We start from the raw sequence: 13,963 nt of genomic DNA, 5'->3' as shown, positions 1-13,963 counted from the left end.
ATTAAGCCTAAAAAAACAAACAGAAAAAAAAAAGAACGATGACCAGCTGAGAAAAAAAACTGGCTTGATAAATCCTAATCGACAATGCAAAAATATCCCAGCGAAACGTGCTAAAACGTTGCTTTGAGTGCTTTTGCTCGCCTGGCTTTTTTGTCGTCTGCTTCGCCAAAATTGGTGATGAAGCTCAACCTCTGCACGACATCTTAAAAGCGGGGTCCAAACTTACGTCCACATACGCGACGTCTAATTGGCAAGTTACATGTTTACAGTGGAGCTGCGGCACTTTCACTGTCGTCATTTACCGCCAAAGCTTCCTGGAGCTAGCGCAACGTAACCCTAGATACACAAGCAGGCCAAACCCTGAAATGCTGTTGGATTCCTCCAGTTATATATATACAAATACAGTGTGCATAAGGTGTCAAAAGTTGCGCGACAAGGCGCGTTGGATGGTGTGTGGGTGAGAGCGCCCCAGCCCTCTCCCTCTTCCTCAGCACGTCCACACTCCCACCATGCCGTCTCGCCGGCCCTCAACGAGGTACCCGTCCTTGACACGTACCCGCTCAATGATAGCCGGGCTCTTGCCCTCCTCTGCCGCCGTCACGCCGGCGCCGCAGTCCCACTGGCGGCCCTCGACCTTGTCGTACACCTTGACCACGTCCTCCCCAGCGGCACTGACGATGCGGCGCGTGTCAAACATCATGCTGGTGATGGGGCTGTCGTATGCAAAAGCATCGTGGATGGCGCCCGTGCGGAGATCCCATATCTGTTGGCTGTGTTAGTAAAGCAGGCTCAGGGTTTTGTTGGGGGGTTCTCTAGTAACATACCCGGACGCTCCGGTCCATGCTGCCTGTGACCAGATGCACGTCGTCAAACTGCAGACAGGTGACAGCTCCTGTGTGACCCACTAGGCTGCGATGCACCTGGCCACTGCGTAGATCCCAGAGGCGGACCATGCCATCGGCCGTGCCGCAAGCCAGCGCAGATTCAAAAACCTGCAGCGCCCCGACAAAGTCAGCACGCGGCGTCATCGAGCGGCCCGTCTGGATCCATCCACTGTCGGAGCCGAGCGTAGCGGACGCCTGGGCAGCAGCCCACATGACGTCCAGCGTTTGCACGCAGCGCCCCTTTTCTAGATCCCAATGACGGATTGTCTTGTCAGCAGAGCCAGACACGAGCACGTCGCCACGGAAGTGGAGCGCCGTGATTTCGTCAACATGTGACTCCAGAGTGTAGAGCGGGCAGTCGGCCATGCTGCCCTCTGGTGGGTCGACAGGCTCATCGTCGGGGTTTTCGAAAGCAATGCCGTCGTCTTCTTCGCGGCCGAAATGGCTGCCTTGGGGGTCGTAGTGGGCCTTGCTCATATCCCATAACCGGATAGTCGCATCGACAGAGCCAGTGGCCAATATATTGTCCTCAATCTGGAGGGTCCGAACAGAGGCTGTGTGACCATCCAGAACGCCAATGCAGCGTCCTGCATTTAGATCCCACACCTTGAGCGAGTCATCCAAGGCAGAAGTTACCATCAAGCCAAAGGGCGTATCAAAGTCGAGAGCAGTAATGGTATCCTGATGGGCGCGGAACTCTTTGATGCTTGAGCCGGTTTCAAAGTATTCGTGGAGCACGGGCATGGATTTCCGGCGGATGGTGCGGGGCTTTTTTGATCGTGAGGTTGTGGAGGCGGCAGAAGAGTGAGGGTGTGGTAGTTTTTCGTAGACTGATTTAGACATGAAGCCGGAAGACAAAGATTCGTCGTCAGAGCCGACGAGATCGCGTTCAGACCGAGTGGGTGAGTTGGCGCGTTCAAGAGCATCCTGCTCTATGACAACCTCGGCGACGTGTATCCTCGATTCGATTTCTACAATCTCGTGTTCCAAAACCGCCTCGTCTTGCTCCAGCGATGCCAGCCGCTCCATCAATATGCGGCGCATGCCAGCCAGATTCGAAATCTTGTTGTCGATCTCGCGGATCTCACATGTAGCCATGTTTTTGCGCACACCCAGCATCTCAAAGTCGTGGGTTAGTGACGCCTTTTCCCGCTTCATGGCAATCAAAGTCTGTGGCGACGACGGGTTGCCGCTAGCCGTGTCCTGGAGCAGCTTTCGGAAGCGGTCTATCCTCCCTCGCCGCGTTAACTTGGCGCCACCACTGGAGCCAGCGCCGGCCGTGGTTTTTTCGTCGTCGGCCATTTCGGGGTGGCTGGCCTGGAAGCCCTGGAACAATGAGTATGTGTTGTCAATCTTGGGGATGTTTTGGAGCATATCGTCGGAAAGCGTAGTTAGAGCGCGGTGCTGTATTTCTCTGCGCGAGAACTTGCTCCGGACCATGTCGGTGGGTGTCGTCCGGGCGAGGGCAAACACGCCGCGTTGAATGCTCGGCTTGGCGAGCTGCTTGTGGACCTGGGTCATGGCAAGATGGTAGTGAGAGTTGACACCAGAGGGCGACTCGCCAACGCCGGAGAGATTGGTACCCATGATGTGGCTAGCAGTGGTTGAAACCTTGCGGCCAAAGTTTTCAAGACCGCGGGTCTGGGACGTGTGGTTAGCAGAGGGGGGTACGGAGGGCGCCAGAGTAGCTTCGGCACGGGAAAAAGTCTGAGAGGAATGGCCTAACTTACGGAAATCAAGGGACCGTCATCTTCGGCAGCTTCGTCGGAAAACCCATTGAAAGGCGACTCCGACATTGAGGGCAGCAGAGGCAAAACGCCGTCAACCTGCAAGAGCAGAGGGCGAGTCTAACCAGCCAGCGAGCCTTTAACTGCTTCAGTGTCTTTGCTGGCGCCTACGTTTCCCAGACTGCTGGTTGCAGAGAGGGCGTCGTGGTGGTCAAGCCAGAAAAGAGCCACTGCCAGTTGGCCCGGAGAGCGGGGGGTCTCGGGCACACGGCGAACCCGGGTTCTGTGCAACGGGTGAACACGCGCAGAGCCGGCCGCGAGCGCTGGGAGGCCCGGAGGGGGCTTCTCGCTGCGGTTGAAGCCGGATAGGGGGACACAGGAGCGGCTCCGTTGCCCGGTGCGGACTCGGCAGCACGGGGGAGTCTCGCAGAGGCCAGCCGGCGGCGTGCTGAAGCTGGGCGGCGCTGTGGTTTTTTTCGGGGGTCTAGGAGAGAGGCTCGCTGTTGATGACGTATGCAGGCAAACCTCAGGCTAAAAATAAGGAGCGGCAGAGTCGGGATAAAAAGAGCTTTGCGCAAAGTAGCCAACAAGAAAAAATAAGGGGGCGTGGTGCTATTCAGCAGGAAATGCAGGCCGGGCGGAGAGGGCTGATGAAGCCGGACGGCACATCTCCAGCTGCCACACCCAAGAGCCGAGCGAGCTAAAGCTTGGGACAAGGCTGGCCAATCACAGGCGGGCTGGCTGGCTGGAGACTAGATTCGATTCATCTCAGGGCATCGGCTCCCCGCCTTTTGGCTGCATTTCACCGAGGCCCACCGAGACCCTTACACATGTGTCTTCTAACCCTACAATCGGCCGGTGACTCAAACGTGGCTCTACACTCTTCCGGTCCCCTCCACGCCCAGCCCGAAGCTGCACTTTGCCGGCTGTGGTTACGACATCTCACGCTGACATCATCAACATGGACTTTCTCATGGATCTGTCTGACGCTGAAAAGGCTCTCGATCTGAGCCAGATCCGGTTCCAATTGATGTATGTCTTCTGAGCCTCTCCCTCCGCGTCCCTGTCCTGAGCCTCCGTCTGACCCTCTCCCCCTACCAGCCGCCTCGAGGACACCATCACCTTCCATCTCATTGAGCGCGTGCAGTTTGCTCTGAACCCTAGCATCTACGTCCCGGGCGCCGTGCCGATCCCGGAAAGCGATCTGAGCTTCATGGACTGGTACCTACGCGAGCAGGAGCGCCTCCAGTCGCTCATCCGCCGCTACGAGTCGCCCGACGAGTATCCCTTCTTCCCCGATGCGCTGGCCCAGCCCATTCTCAAGCCGCTCAACTACCCGCGCACTCTGCACGCCAATGACGTCAACGTCAACGACAAGATTCGCACCTTTTACACCCAGACCTTCCTGCCCGCCGTGTGCCCCGACTTCGGGCGCGAGGACCGCGGCGCCAGCCAGGAGCACTACGGCTCGGCCGCTACCTGCGACATTGCCTGTCTGCAGGCCCTGTCGCGCCGCATCCACTTTGGCAAGTTTGTCGCTGAGAGCAAGTTCCGCTCCGAGCGCGCGCGATTCACGGCCTTGATCAAGGCCCACGACCACGAGGGCCTTGGCGCCGCCATTACCAATGTTGCCGTTGAGAAGCAGGTGCTCGAAAGACTCCGGCTCAAGGCTCTGACTTACGGCACTGACCCGTCCAAGCAAGAGACGCAGACCAAGATCAACGTCGAAGCGGTCGTGTCCATGTACAAGGACTTTGTCATCCCTCTGACCAAGGAGGTCGAGGTCGATTATCTGATGCAGCGTCTAGATGGCGATGATCTGTAATACATTCAGGGAAGAGAGGGAGGGGGGAGGGGGCACAGCTTATAGTGGGTATATTCCCTTTTTTATTGCCTTTTTTGCTTGCCGTCATAGAAGATATCATATATTCAAGCCCAGATAGAGGAGCCCCAGTCATAACAATTCTTTTTGTCTATCCCTTTCCCGCACCTATTGATTTGCCCCTTGCTCCCCTACCCTACTGCGACTTGACATACGCCTCGGCGGCCTGCACTGCGCCCTGGAACTTGGCTGCCTCAATGAGAATCATGTGCCCCCTTGTCTTGATGCCCATCTCCTGGAACGCCCGCTTGCTATCTGCCACCGCATCGTCCTCTTTGGTGAAGTCGAAGCTGCCGTGCGCCAGCGCATGCTTCTGGAGCACCTCGTCCTCGGGGTGGAAAAAAAAAAAGGCGCTCGAGTCCTCCTTGGCCTTCTTCTTCTTGCGCTCCGTCTCGACCAGCGTTGACTCGACCTCGCTGTACACCTTGCTGACCACCAGGTAGTGCGTAAAGTTGTACGGCTCGCCGTCCTCCACCGCCGCTGCCACCTCGTCGATCAGCATCGAGTACATGGGCGGCGCAATTTCCGCCGGCATGTTGACCAGCCGCTCCGAAAACACCACGGCCACCTGTGCACCCGAGCCAGCCGCGAGTAGCGAAGCCACCGGCGCCAGAGCCGCGCTGCTGTTGGCCTTTTCACTGAGGTAGCCCACCAGGTTGGCCATGGGCGTCTTGGCAATGTGCTCCTGTGCGTTGAGCGCCGTCATCATGGCGTAGGCATCGGTGGCCTTGCCGTCGACCTTGACCGTCGAACCAATCGTATTCTGCGTCAAGATCATGTCGGCCAGGCCGGAAATGTCCAGCAACACGGCATCGACATCAAACAACTGTCTCAGCAGACTCTTGGTGCCGTGGTAGTCAATCTCAGAGTCAAAGTTGAACCACTCAAAGTCCACATTAACGATATCAAAGTCCTGCAAGTTGGGTTAGCTTCAGAAAGGTGCGCCCGTGATAATAACCATATACACTCATACCTCGTCGTCGGAGCTCTCGTTGTCATCCTTCATCCTGGTGTCGCGGTTAGCGATAGGCTCGTCCTTGGAGGACGCCTCGTGGCTTCTCTTCTTGCCCATTTTGAGAATGTCTAGGAATTTATAGCGAGATGAAATAAAAAGGAACTAAAGATTCTGGTTGGGCTGATGTTGATTTCTAAGTTGGTTGATGTGATGTTGGTGTTATTGGCGAAGAAGAAAAATATTTTCTCCACCAAGACACTAAGAGGTACCTGCGGATTGCCTACTACGCCTGTGTAATTGAAAGTACCCTGTACACCCTGCGTTTCGGTAAGCCGATTGACACATATAACCCTGGTACATAGACCCTAAATTTTTACGGCACTTGTGAAACGTCACATGTGTAACCAACTGGGACAACATCTTCTGAAGCCTCCGCAGGCCCAAGTACATTATGATTATTGATCAAGCTATAGACAAATTATGTAGGCAGTTAGACATATACACATAAAGGATCAGAGCAGCAGCGGTCTAAATTCTTGCGTCATTACACCGTTTGTTCCGTCTCCCTGGCAGCCGGCGGTGTCTCAACCTTTTCGTGTTGCTGGCCAGATGCATTAGCAGACGCATCTGGGTTCTCCTTCTTGACGCTCTTCCATTGCATAAACAATGCACTGATAAAAGTACCACAGCAGAGCATGGCGCCGGCAAAAAAGATGCGCGTACAGGCGTGGTTGTATGCGGAAGCCACCTGGGCCTGGTACCGAGGTCCCACAAGGTCATGCAGGTGCGTTGCGCCCTCTGAGACCACGATACGGTCATTAATTCCAGGGATACCACGCAGCCGCTCGCGCAGCAAGTTGCTAAGAATAGACTGGCCGACAGACACAAAGATGGCAGCACCCAGCTGCTGCGAGAAGAAGCTGATGGCGATGCCGGTAGACACATCTTCCTTTGGCATCACCGTCTGAACGGCCAGGTTCACTGTCTGCATGCCAAATCCAAGACCAAAGCCCGTCAGGAATTGGAAAGCAATCCACCGGGAGCTGGATGTGTCAGGGTCCAGAGTGCTGAGGAAGCCCTCGCCGATGGCCATGATGACGGGGCACAGAAGCATGGACGGGACATAGTATCCGAATTTTTGGATCCCAATGCCCGACATGACGCTAGAGACAATCATGGAGAGCATCAAGGGAATAGTATAGACACCAGAATTAACTGGGCTGACATGCTTGACCGTTTGGACTGTACAGAAGAGTTAGTAAAAATACCAGTGCCAAAGAAAAACAGACAAACTCACACCACAAAGGCACATAGTAGATGGCCATCATCATAGCACCTGAAAGAAACAGCATAAAGAAAGCGCCAGCCAGCATGGACTGCTGGCAAATAACATGTTTTGGTACTGTCGCTGTCTTGGGCATAATCATTTGCACCGCCGCAAAGGCGATAAACCCGACGGCAAACACAGTGAAGAGTACAATGATGCGCCAGTTGTCCCACTCATACTCAGAGCCACCCCACTGCAATGCGAGCAGCAGAGACACAATAGACGGGATGAAGAACAGCGTGCCGATGGGGTCCAGCCGAATAATGTGCTGCCACAGCGGAACGGATGGTTGATTGGAACGCTGGTTGGGGAGAAGGAAGATTAGAAGCAGGAAAGCGATTCCACCGACAGGCAAATTGATCCAAAAGCACCATCTGTTAAACCGTTAGCGAGGAGCTCAGCGCTAAATACCAACTACTCATCAGATTGAAAACTCACCTCCAGGTGATCGCTTGAGTAAAGGCACCACCAACCAAGGGACCAATAACAGATGAAATTCCAAAAATCATGCCAAAGGCGGCCTGGAAGAGTGGCCGTTTCGACAGCGGCACCATGGGAATCATGATCATCATGGAGCCAGAAAATATGCCCGCAGAGCCGACACCAGCGATGGCGCGGCCGATGATGAAAATGATTGAGGTTGGAGCAGCTGCGCAAACAATTGAGCCAGCTTCAAAAATTATAATTGTTAGGATATAGGTCCTGGAATATTTTGTTAGTGAGTCTCCATGAATGTAATGGCGTGTTGCTTACCACTTGATGTTGTAAAACTTGTATAAGCGCCCAAACAACAGTTGTGACGCTGCCGACGTTAACATGTACGCTGATCCGTACCACCCAATGTCGCTTTGCGTGCGGAAGGCATCTGTCATCTTGGGAATGGCAGTAGTGAGAATCGTGCGGTCAAGTGCCACCAGGAAGATGGCAACGAAGTTAGACACGATGATGAGCCAGAAGCGCAGCGAACGGGGGTTAAACTGCTGATGTGACGGCGGTGCGGCAGGGCCTAGCGACGGCGGCTCTGAGCTACCAGTCGAATCCAACTCAGCGCGCATCGGCGCCTCCTTTAACGGACTGGACAGCGAGACTGCGCTGCCGCCGTACTTGTAGGAGTGCGGCATTTGTGGCACATCCTTGATCACGCCGTCCTGGCTGGCAAAGCTGACGGCAATGGTGGGCGCGGTGGAGTAGCGCTCGGGCATGTTGGAGAGAGTCCGGCCGCTAACACTTTGATCGTGGGTGGCGACGCTGGTGTTGCTGTACTTGGGGTCTTGCGCAGAGGACGTGGTGGGCGAGTTGTCGGCGGGACCCAGCTCGTTGATGCTGCTAGCCTGCAGCGAGAGCGAAGAGTTCCGCATGGTGGAGACGCGGGAGTTGCGTGAAGTCATGGCGAGAGGCTTGTCGAGGGCGGCCAAGAGAAGAAGAGAAGATGCAATCCTTTGATATACAGGGAGGACAAATGGTGATACACAGTCACTAGAATTGCATTGGTGCACGCGGCCACGGGGAGGAAAGAGAACAAGGGGAGATTGGATTCGACTTGAGGTGCACAGCGTGGGACATATATTACTTCCTCGCTGCGACCTGGCGGGACCGGGCCTAGCCCTGTGCCAGGCCCCCGGCCAAGCAAAGCAAGACATTCTAAGCCTGCAAGCATGCGATGTTCCATCAGCACCTGACTTCCAGGGCGTCTTTGGAGAGAGCCCGAGTCAGGCTTAGCAAATATAGGGTAGTGCGATGATCAGTCGCCACAGCGCATGTTCTCTAGAGGGACCAGCCTAGAACATGAACAGACAGAGGGGAGCTGTGTTTCCTGCCCACGTATAAAAAAAAGTACATAACCTCTTGGCGTGATTGTTACCTTTGGCCTATGGAGACTTCCCTTCCCCCCGGAGCTCCTATTGATCCCTTGGCTGCACCCAAGCTCTCGGCAGCGACTTACACGAAGCCTTCTAGCGTTGTTGTACATAGTTAGTTGCAACATACAAGGCACTTGTACTTGTACTTGTGCTTGTGCCGGTTCGTACACGCTGGCGGTTCGTAGAGACTTCTTGGCCATGACCTGACACGCACAAGAGCGGGTACCCAGCCGTCCAGATGGCACCGCTAGTTCGTTGAGAAAGACATGGTGCTCTGGCTGGCCGGGCTGGAAAACTGCTGAACATTTGCAGATTATGCGGGAATCGGGATGCTAAAAATGCCGATGGCCATTGGAACTACGTCACAACAGGCACGGCCTGGGACAAATATTACACAAAGTATATTCGTGTCTCTGCAGTTGGCCAGGCAAATGGCAAGGAGAGCTCGTACCTGGATCACCAAGCCGGAGAGAGCCCTCAGCACCAGGGCACACACCCGTACACATACACAGAGGAGACGGGTATCTCTCCCAGGGCTTCCCAAAGTCTGCCAATCAGGAGGGTGTGCTGAGACTCAAAACATTCCAATACTTCCGGCGCAATCAAAAAAGATCGTATTCAACAAGGGACATGCCTTGCTATGAGGAAGTCTTGGATGGTGTTTGCGTGATAATCACCGGTGGGGAAGTCCGACAAAGTCGTATTAGTGGCCGTGGTAGTCGTGATAGGGTTGGGGTTAGAATAAGCTTACCTGTGTTTAAGTCGAAGGCATCTGCTGACGGCGTCGGCGGCCCGCCTTGCAAACTTTCTTCCTCATTCCATGTCGAAAGCGGTAGATTCAGGTGGCCCAATACAGGAGTGAGTCGTGGTGTCTGTGATTCTGCCGGCCGGCCTTGGGCATGCTGACTTGACCGAGACCCTAGCTCTACAGACCCCCGACGAACTCACCGAGACCCTAGCTGGCCAAAACCCTGGACGTGTTTTCCACTTCCCAAAGAGGCCATAGTGACGCCCCGCTCACGAGTCGCGTCAGCAGCCTCATCGCCGAACGCGACGCGTTGGGAGGGCGAAGAAAAAAAACGACCGCGACTGGTGGGCGGAGACACAACAATGAGCCTCATTTGCCGCCCTTCAGCGACTCTCTGGATTTCAGATGCACGTAGTCAGAGCCGAGCTAGAATGGAGTAACCTCAGCCATAGCCGACAGCCATTTCAACGCCCATTCCAGCTGCGGCTGCCTGTGGCCTATTGTGCCGCCCAGTAGCCTCTACAGCGGTCTAGGCCTTGAAACACACGCTCTAAAGCTTCTTTTCAGTGGCCCACGGGCTGACAGTGCAGCGGCGATAGGTCCTTAAGGCCCCTGTATTTCAGCGCAGGGCCTCACCAGCTTCCCCTCGCATTAAAAATTGCACCACTTGTGCAAAGCTTCACTTTCTTTTCTGCTTCACTATCCTCTCTCACGACGTATTCCGTCTCCGTCCAACGGCATTTGTGGCATTGGCGGCATTTTGCGAGACGTCTCATTTTGCCATTCGGTACATATACTTTTCGGCTTCTCACACTGTCTCTCCCGATACGGCCCGCTCACCAAGACTCAGCCGGAACAATTAGCAGCCGGCCGCCTTTCATCTAACCGCCCATCATGTATCTCCCACGGTCTCTCCTATCAAAACTCTACTCCCACCTCCAACGATCTCGACATCCGCTCTCTCCCCCGGTGCTAATTTTAGTGGCTCTCGAACCCGACGCCCTCTGTGCCTGCCGAATCCTGACACGCATGCTTAAGCATGACTACATCCAACACAAGATCCAGCCCATCGCCGGCTACGCCGATTTGGAAAAGGCCGGCCAGGACCTTGTCGCACCCATGATGCAATCCAAAGGCGGTAGCGGCGGCGTGGTTGTTTGTCTTGGCGTCGGTGGAATGGCTGATATGGGCTTGGTTCTGGGACTAGAGCCCGAAGACGACACAGGTTTCTACAGCGGCGTCGAGGTGTGGCTCCTAGACTCGCACCGGCCGTGGAACCTGTCAAATATCTTTGGTGGCTACCCGTCAGAAGTCACAGCTTCGGATCCGCAGCAGGCCCAACAACAACCGCCACCCGGCGTCGAAGCCGGGCGCATCGGCCACGCCTATCGACCCGGAACTGGCGGCATCATAGCCTTTGACGACGGCGATATAGAAGAAACGCTTTCTAGCGAACAAGAGGCGTACACCGCTCTAATAGGAATGCCCGAAGTTGATGACCAGGAGGATCTCGGCACCTCAGAGGACGAGGATAGCGAAAGTGAATCCACGGAGTCAGCTCACGCGGGACAGAAGCGCAAGAGCTCCGACATGAACTTTGATGGCAGCGACGACAGCGACGACGAGGACCGACCTCGACAGCGCCGGCGGAGCAATTCCTCCACTCCGATCCCCGTATTGGAAAAGCCTGCTGGCCGTAGCCTCATGGTTGCCAAAGGCGCACAAAGTCTTGCTGTCCCCAGCAGCGACCCCTATGCGATGCCAAGCGGCGCACAACCACAAAAAGCTTCTTCGACGCGGGCCATGAAACGACAGTTGGTAAGGATGCGCAACGAAAAAGAAGCAATCATTCGAAAGTACTACCGCATGGGATCCTCATTCTCAGACCCCATCGCATCAACAATGTATGCGCTTGCATCAGAACTCGGCCGCGAGGACAATGATATTCTCTGGCTCTGCATTGTTGGTGTGTCGTCGATGGAGATGTACGGCCGTTCGTCAGCCGGTATCGCGGCGCCCGTGCGTGGCAACGACTGGATGGCGGCAGGCTGGCTCGGCATTCGTGGCGCGCGCATCCGGCAGGTTCTACGCGATGAAGTCCGACGTCTCAACCCACCGGATGTCGCGGGAGCATCATCACCCGAGGAAAAAGGCATCATTCCGACGACGGCGCGCAGCCCTGAAGACAACGGCATCCGGCTCTCGCCCGAACCCAAGTTCCTGCTTATTCGCCACTGGAGTTTGTACGACAGCATGCTGCACTCGCCCTACCTCTTTTCGCGCCTGCGCACCTGGAGCGAGTCAGGCATCAAGCGGCTGCACAAGCTCTTGGCCAAGATGGGCGTCAGTCTTGTACAGTGCAAGCAGAGCTACGTGCACATGGACATGGCGCTCAAGCGCGACCTGCGCCAGAAGCTGCTCAAGTACGCTGCGCTGTACAACCTCGAGGAGATGGTGCCGTCGCTTGAGACAGATGGAAAAGACCGCGCAGGCGCAAAGGACGGCTGGGGCTTTGTGCGCAGCTGGGGCTGGCGCGCGACGCTGAGTGCCCAGGATGTCGTGGTCATTCTTGGCGCGCTGCTAGAGATTGGCAAGGGCCGTGAGAAGCAGGACAAGCAACCGTACTATGGGTCGTCGCATGTTGACGAAGACGTTGACGGCCAGGCGCGGACTGAAGAGTGGATTACTCGGTTCTGGCAGGCGTATGATGCGCTGGAAGAGTGAGTCAAGTTACAGGTGTCGTGAGATTTACGTTTCTAGTACTGTCTACTAACATGCACAATGACTAGTGTCGATGCCCTAAAGTCTGGACTTTCTACAGCACAATATCTTCACCGTGCCATCTACCGCACCGGCACGTCCCTTATTAATAAGCGCCAGATTAAACATCTGCGGGCCTTTCGGCTGTGCGTAGTCAAGGACGGCACGGATGTCGAGCTCTTTACGCATCCCGCGGCGCTGACCAAGCTTGCACTGTGGATCGGCGAGGCACTGACAGAGCAGGAGCGCGACCAGCTCGGCAAGCTATCACACAATGGCCGCGGCACGCCGCTCGTGGCGGCTAGCCTTGACGAAAAGCGCGGCGTGTACACGGTCATTGGCACGGGTGGCGGTGGCGGCCCAGACACAGCATTTCTCAACCGCGAGGTGGCGCGCAAGCGCACCGAGGAACGGCAACGCAAGGCGGCGGCCAAGGAGGCCAAGCGGCTTGCGAAGCTGGATGTACGCGATGAGAGGCGTGTAGCGCGCAAAGCGGCGGCGGCGGCGAAGCGCGCAGAGAAGAAGAAGAAGAAGGATGGGGCTGAGGAGGGTGGTGATGACGAGGCCGCTGAAGAAGATGACGACGATGATGATGAGCTGGATACAGAGTCTGAGGCTTCGGATTCGGATTCAGAAAGTGAAGAGGAGGAGGATGACGATGACCTTGAGGCGTCACAGGAGCGTGGCTACGGATTGAACAAGTTTGGCATGGCGTTCCAGGAGGTCATTGGCGAGACGAATGCGCGCGTGCGGGTGGATAGTTTTGAACACTGTGTGGTGGAGGTCAAGAAGGAGGACCTGGGCAGTTTCCTGGAGACGCTGAGCATGAAGGCCGTGATAGGATAGAAGGGTCAAGACATGTCCAATTTTAAGGGGGTGGGTGACAGACACTAGAGGCGGATACTAGAGCGGGGGTTATGACCAACGACGAAACGACTTTTTTTTCACTATTTGCGGCCATTAATGAGTGTATAGGTTTATAGAATGGAGGTGTGCTACTGAGAACAGGCCGAGAAAGATGCAGAGAACAAGGGGGGAGTTGCACTTTGGGCGCAGGACTAGAAATGTATGTACTCTCACGTCGTGGGACTAGTATACATCTGTACGGCAGGGCAAGCAAGCATGCAGAAATACCACACTTGGATGCCTGCATACAAGTAAGCCATGGAAGGCGAAGGATGAAAAAGGCCCAAGCCAAGCTTTCAAGCTTCCGCGGATTAGGATGCACAGCCACGCTCTGGGAGGGAGGCAGCGTGAAGGGTGGCAGGGCAGGCGGCGGAGTGGCAGTCTGGCTGCAGGTGTCAAGCCGAGGCGGACCGGCGCGCGTAAGCAAGCAGCAAGCAGATGTCTCGGCGAGAAAGAAGCATAGTGTGCCTACACGAGATTGATAAAGAAGAGCACGGCGTTGGCGCTGGCTGAGTGGCTGAGGAAGTCGTCGTCCAAGTGTACATGAAGTCTTGGTTGTACAAGTGGACTGACGTGGTACAATCTCTGGTGCGGGGTGCTCTGGGCCGGCAGCTGGTGACAGCCGGCAGAACGGAGACGAGTGTGCCCCACTGTCCTCAACTGGATTGGATTGCTTCGGCTGGCAGGGAAGCTTGGAAGCTATGCAGAAGCCGATAGTCCAATGGGGGTCGGCAGTCCCAGGACCCTGTAGTTATAGCGGGGGCCGCCTGTATCTACAGGTGCCGTCGTGCCGGCTACAGGGGCATCTCCCCGCTTAGCCCCCCTGGCGCCTCCACTTCCCGGCTCACGACTAACTATAGCTAGCTATTCATTATTAGGCGTACTATGCGAGGCTCTGCGAAACAAGGTCGTTCC

General features: G+C 55.7%; 5 protein-coding genes across 5 annotated transcripts; 2 read left to right on the top strand and 3 right to left on the bottom strand.

The window, feature by feature from the left end:
* Positions 1–487: 487 nt before the first annotated feature.
* BROUX77_007708 (uncharacterized protein) lies at positions 488–2,680 on the bottom strand (the record flags this gene model as incomplete). Its single annotated transcript, XM_073752832.1, has 3 exons — positions 488–763; positions 825–2,525; positions 2,615–2,680. 3 exons carry the CDS (start codon positions 2,678–2,680, stop codon positions 488–490), a joined length of 2,043 nt encoding a protein of 680 aa, XP_073602001.1.
* Positions 2,681–3,572: 892 nt separating this feature from the next.
* BROUX77_007707 (uncharacterized protein) lies at positions 3,573–4,436 on the top strand (the record flags this gene model as incomplete). The annotated part of the gene is made up of 2 exons (XM_073752831.1): positions 3,573–3,643; positions 3,713–4,436. 2 exons carry the CDS (start codon positions 3,573–3,575, stop codon positions 4,434–4,436), a joined length of 795 nt encoding a protein of 264 aa, XP_073602000.1.
* Positions 4,437–4,629: 193 nt separating this feature from the next.
* Positions 4,630–5,565, bottom strand: BROUX77_007706 (uncharacterized protein; the record flags this gene model as incomplete). Its single annotated transcript, XM_073752830.1, has 2 exons — positions 4,630–5,406; positions 5,467–5,565. 2 exons carry the CDS (start codon positions 5,563–5,565, stop codon positions 4,630–4,632), a joined length of 876 nt encoding a protein of 291 aa, XP_073601999.1.
* A 427-nt stretch (positions 5,566–5,992) lies between these two features.
* On the bottom strand, positions 5,993–8,163 carry BROUX77_007705 (uncharacterized protein; the record flags this gene model as incomplete). The annotated part of the gene is made up of 4 exons (XM_073752828.1): positions 5,993–6,690; positions 6,746–7,149; positions 7,214–7,477; positions 7,529–8,163. 4 exons carry the CDS (start codon positions 8,161–8,163, stop codon positions 5,993–5,995), a joined length of 2,001 nt encoding a protein of 666 aa, XP_073601998.1.
* A 2,113-nt stretch (positions 8,164–10,276) lies between these two features.
* Positions 10,277–12,988, top strand: BROUX77_007704 (uncharacterized protein; the record flags this gene model as incomplete). Its single annotated transcript, XM_073752827.1, has 2 exons — positions 10,277–12,102; positions 12,172–12,988. The coding sequence occupies 2 exons, from the start codon at positions 10,277–10,279 to the stop codon at positions 12,986–12,988; spliced, it is 2,643 nt and encodes an 880-aa protein (XP_073601997.1).
* Positions 12,989–13,963: the final 975 nt, after the last annotated feature.

This window comes from Berkeleyomyces rouxiae (genome assembly GCF_048999995.1).
Source record: "Berkeleyomyces rouxiae strain 22BRR77 chromosome Unknown BrBRR77_ptg000012l, whole genome shotgun sequence".
Taxonomy (NCBI): Eukaryota; Fungi; Ascomycota; class Sordariomycetes; order Microascales; family Ceratocystidaceae; genus Berkeleyomyces; species Berkeleyomyces rouxiae.
This window is presented reverse-complemented; position numbering and strand designations above follow the sequence as displayed.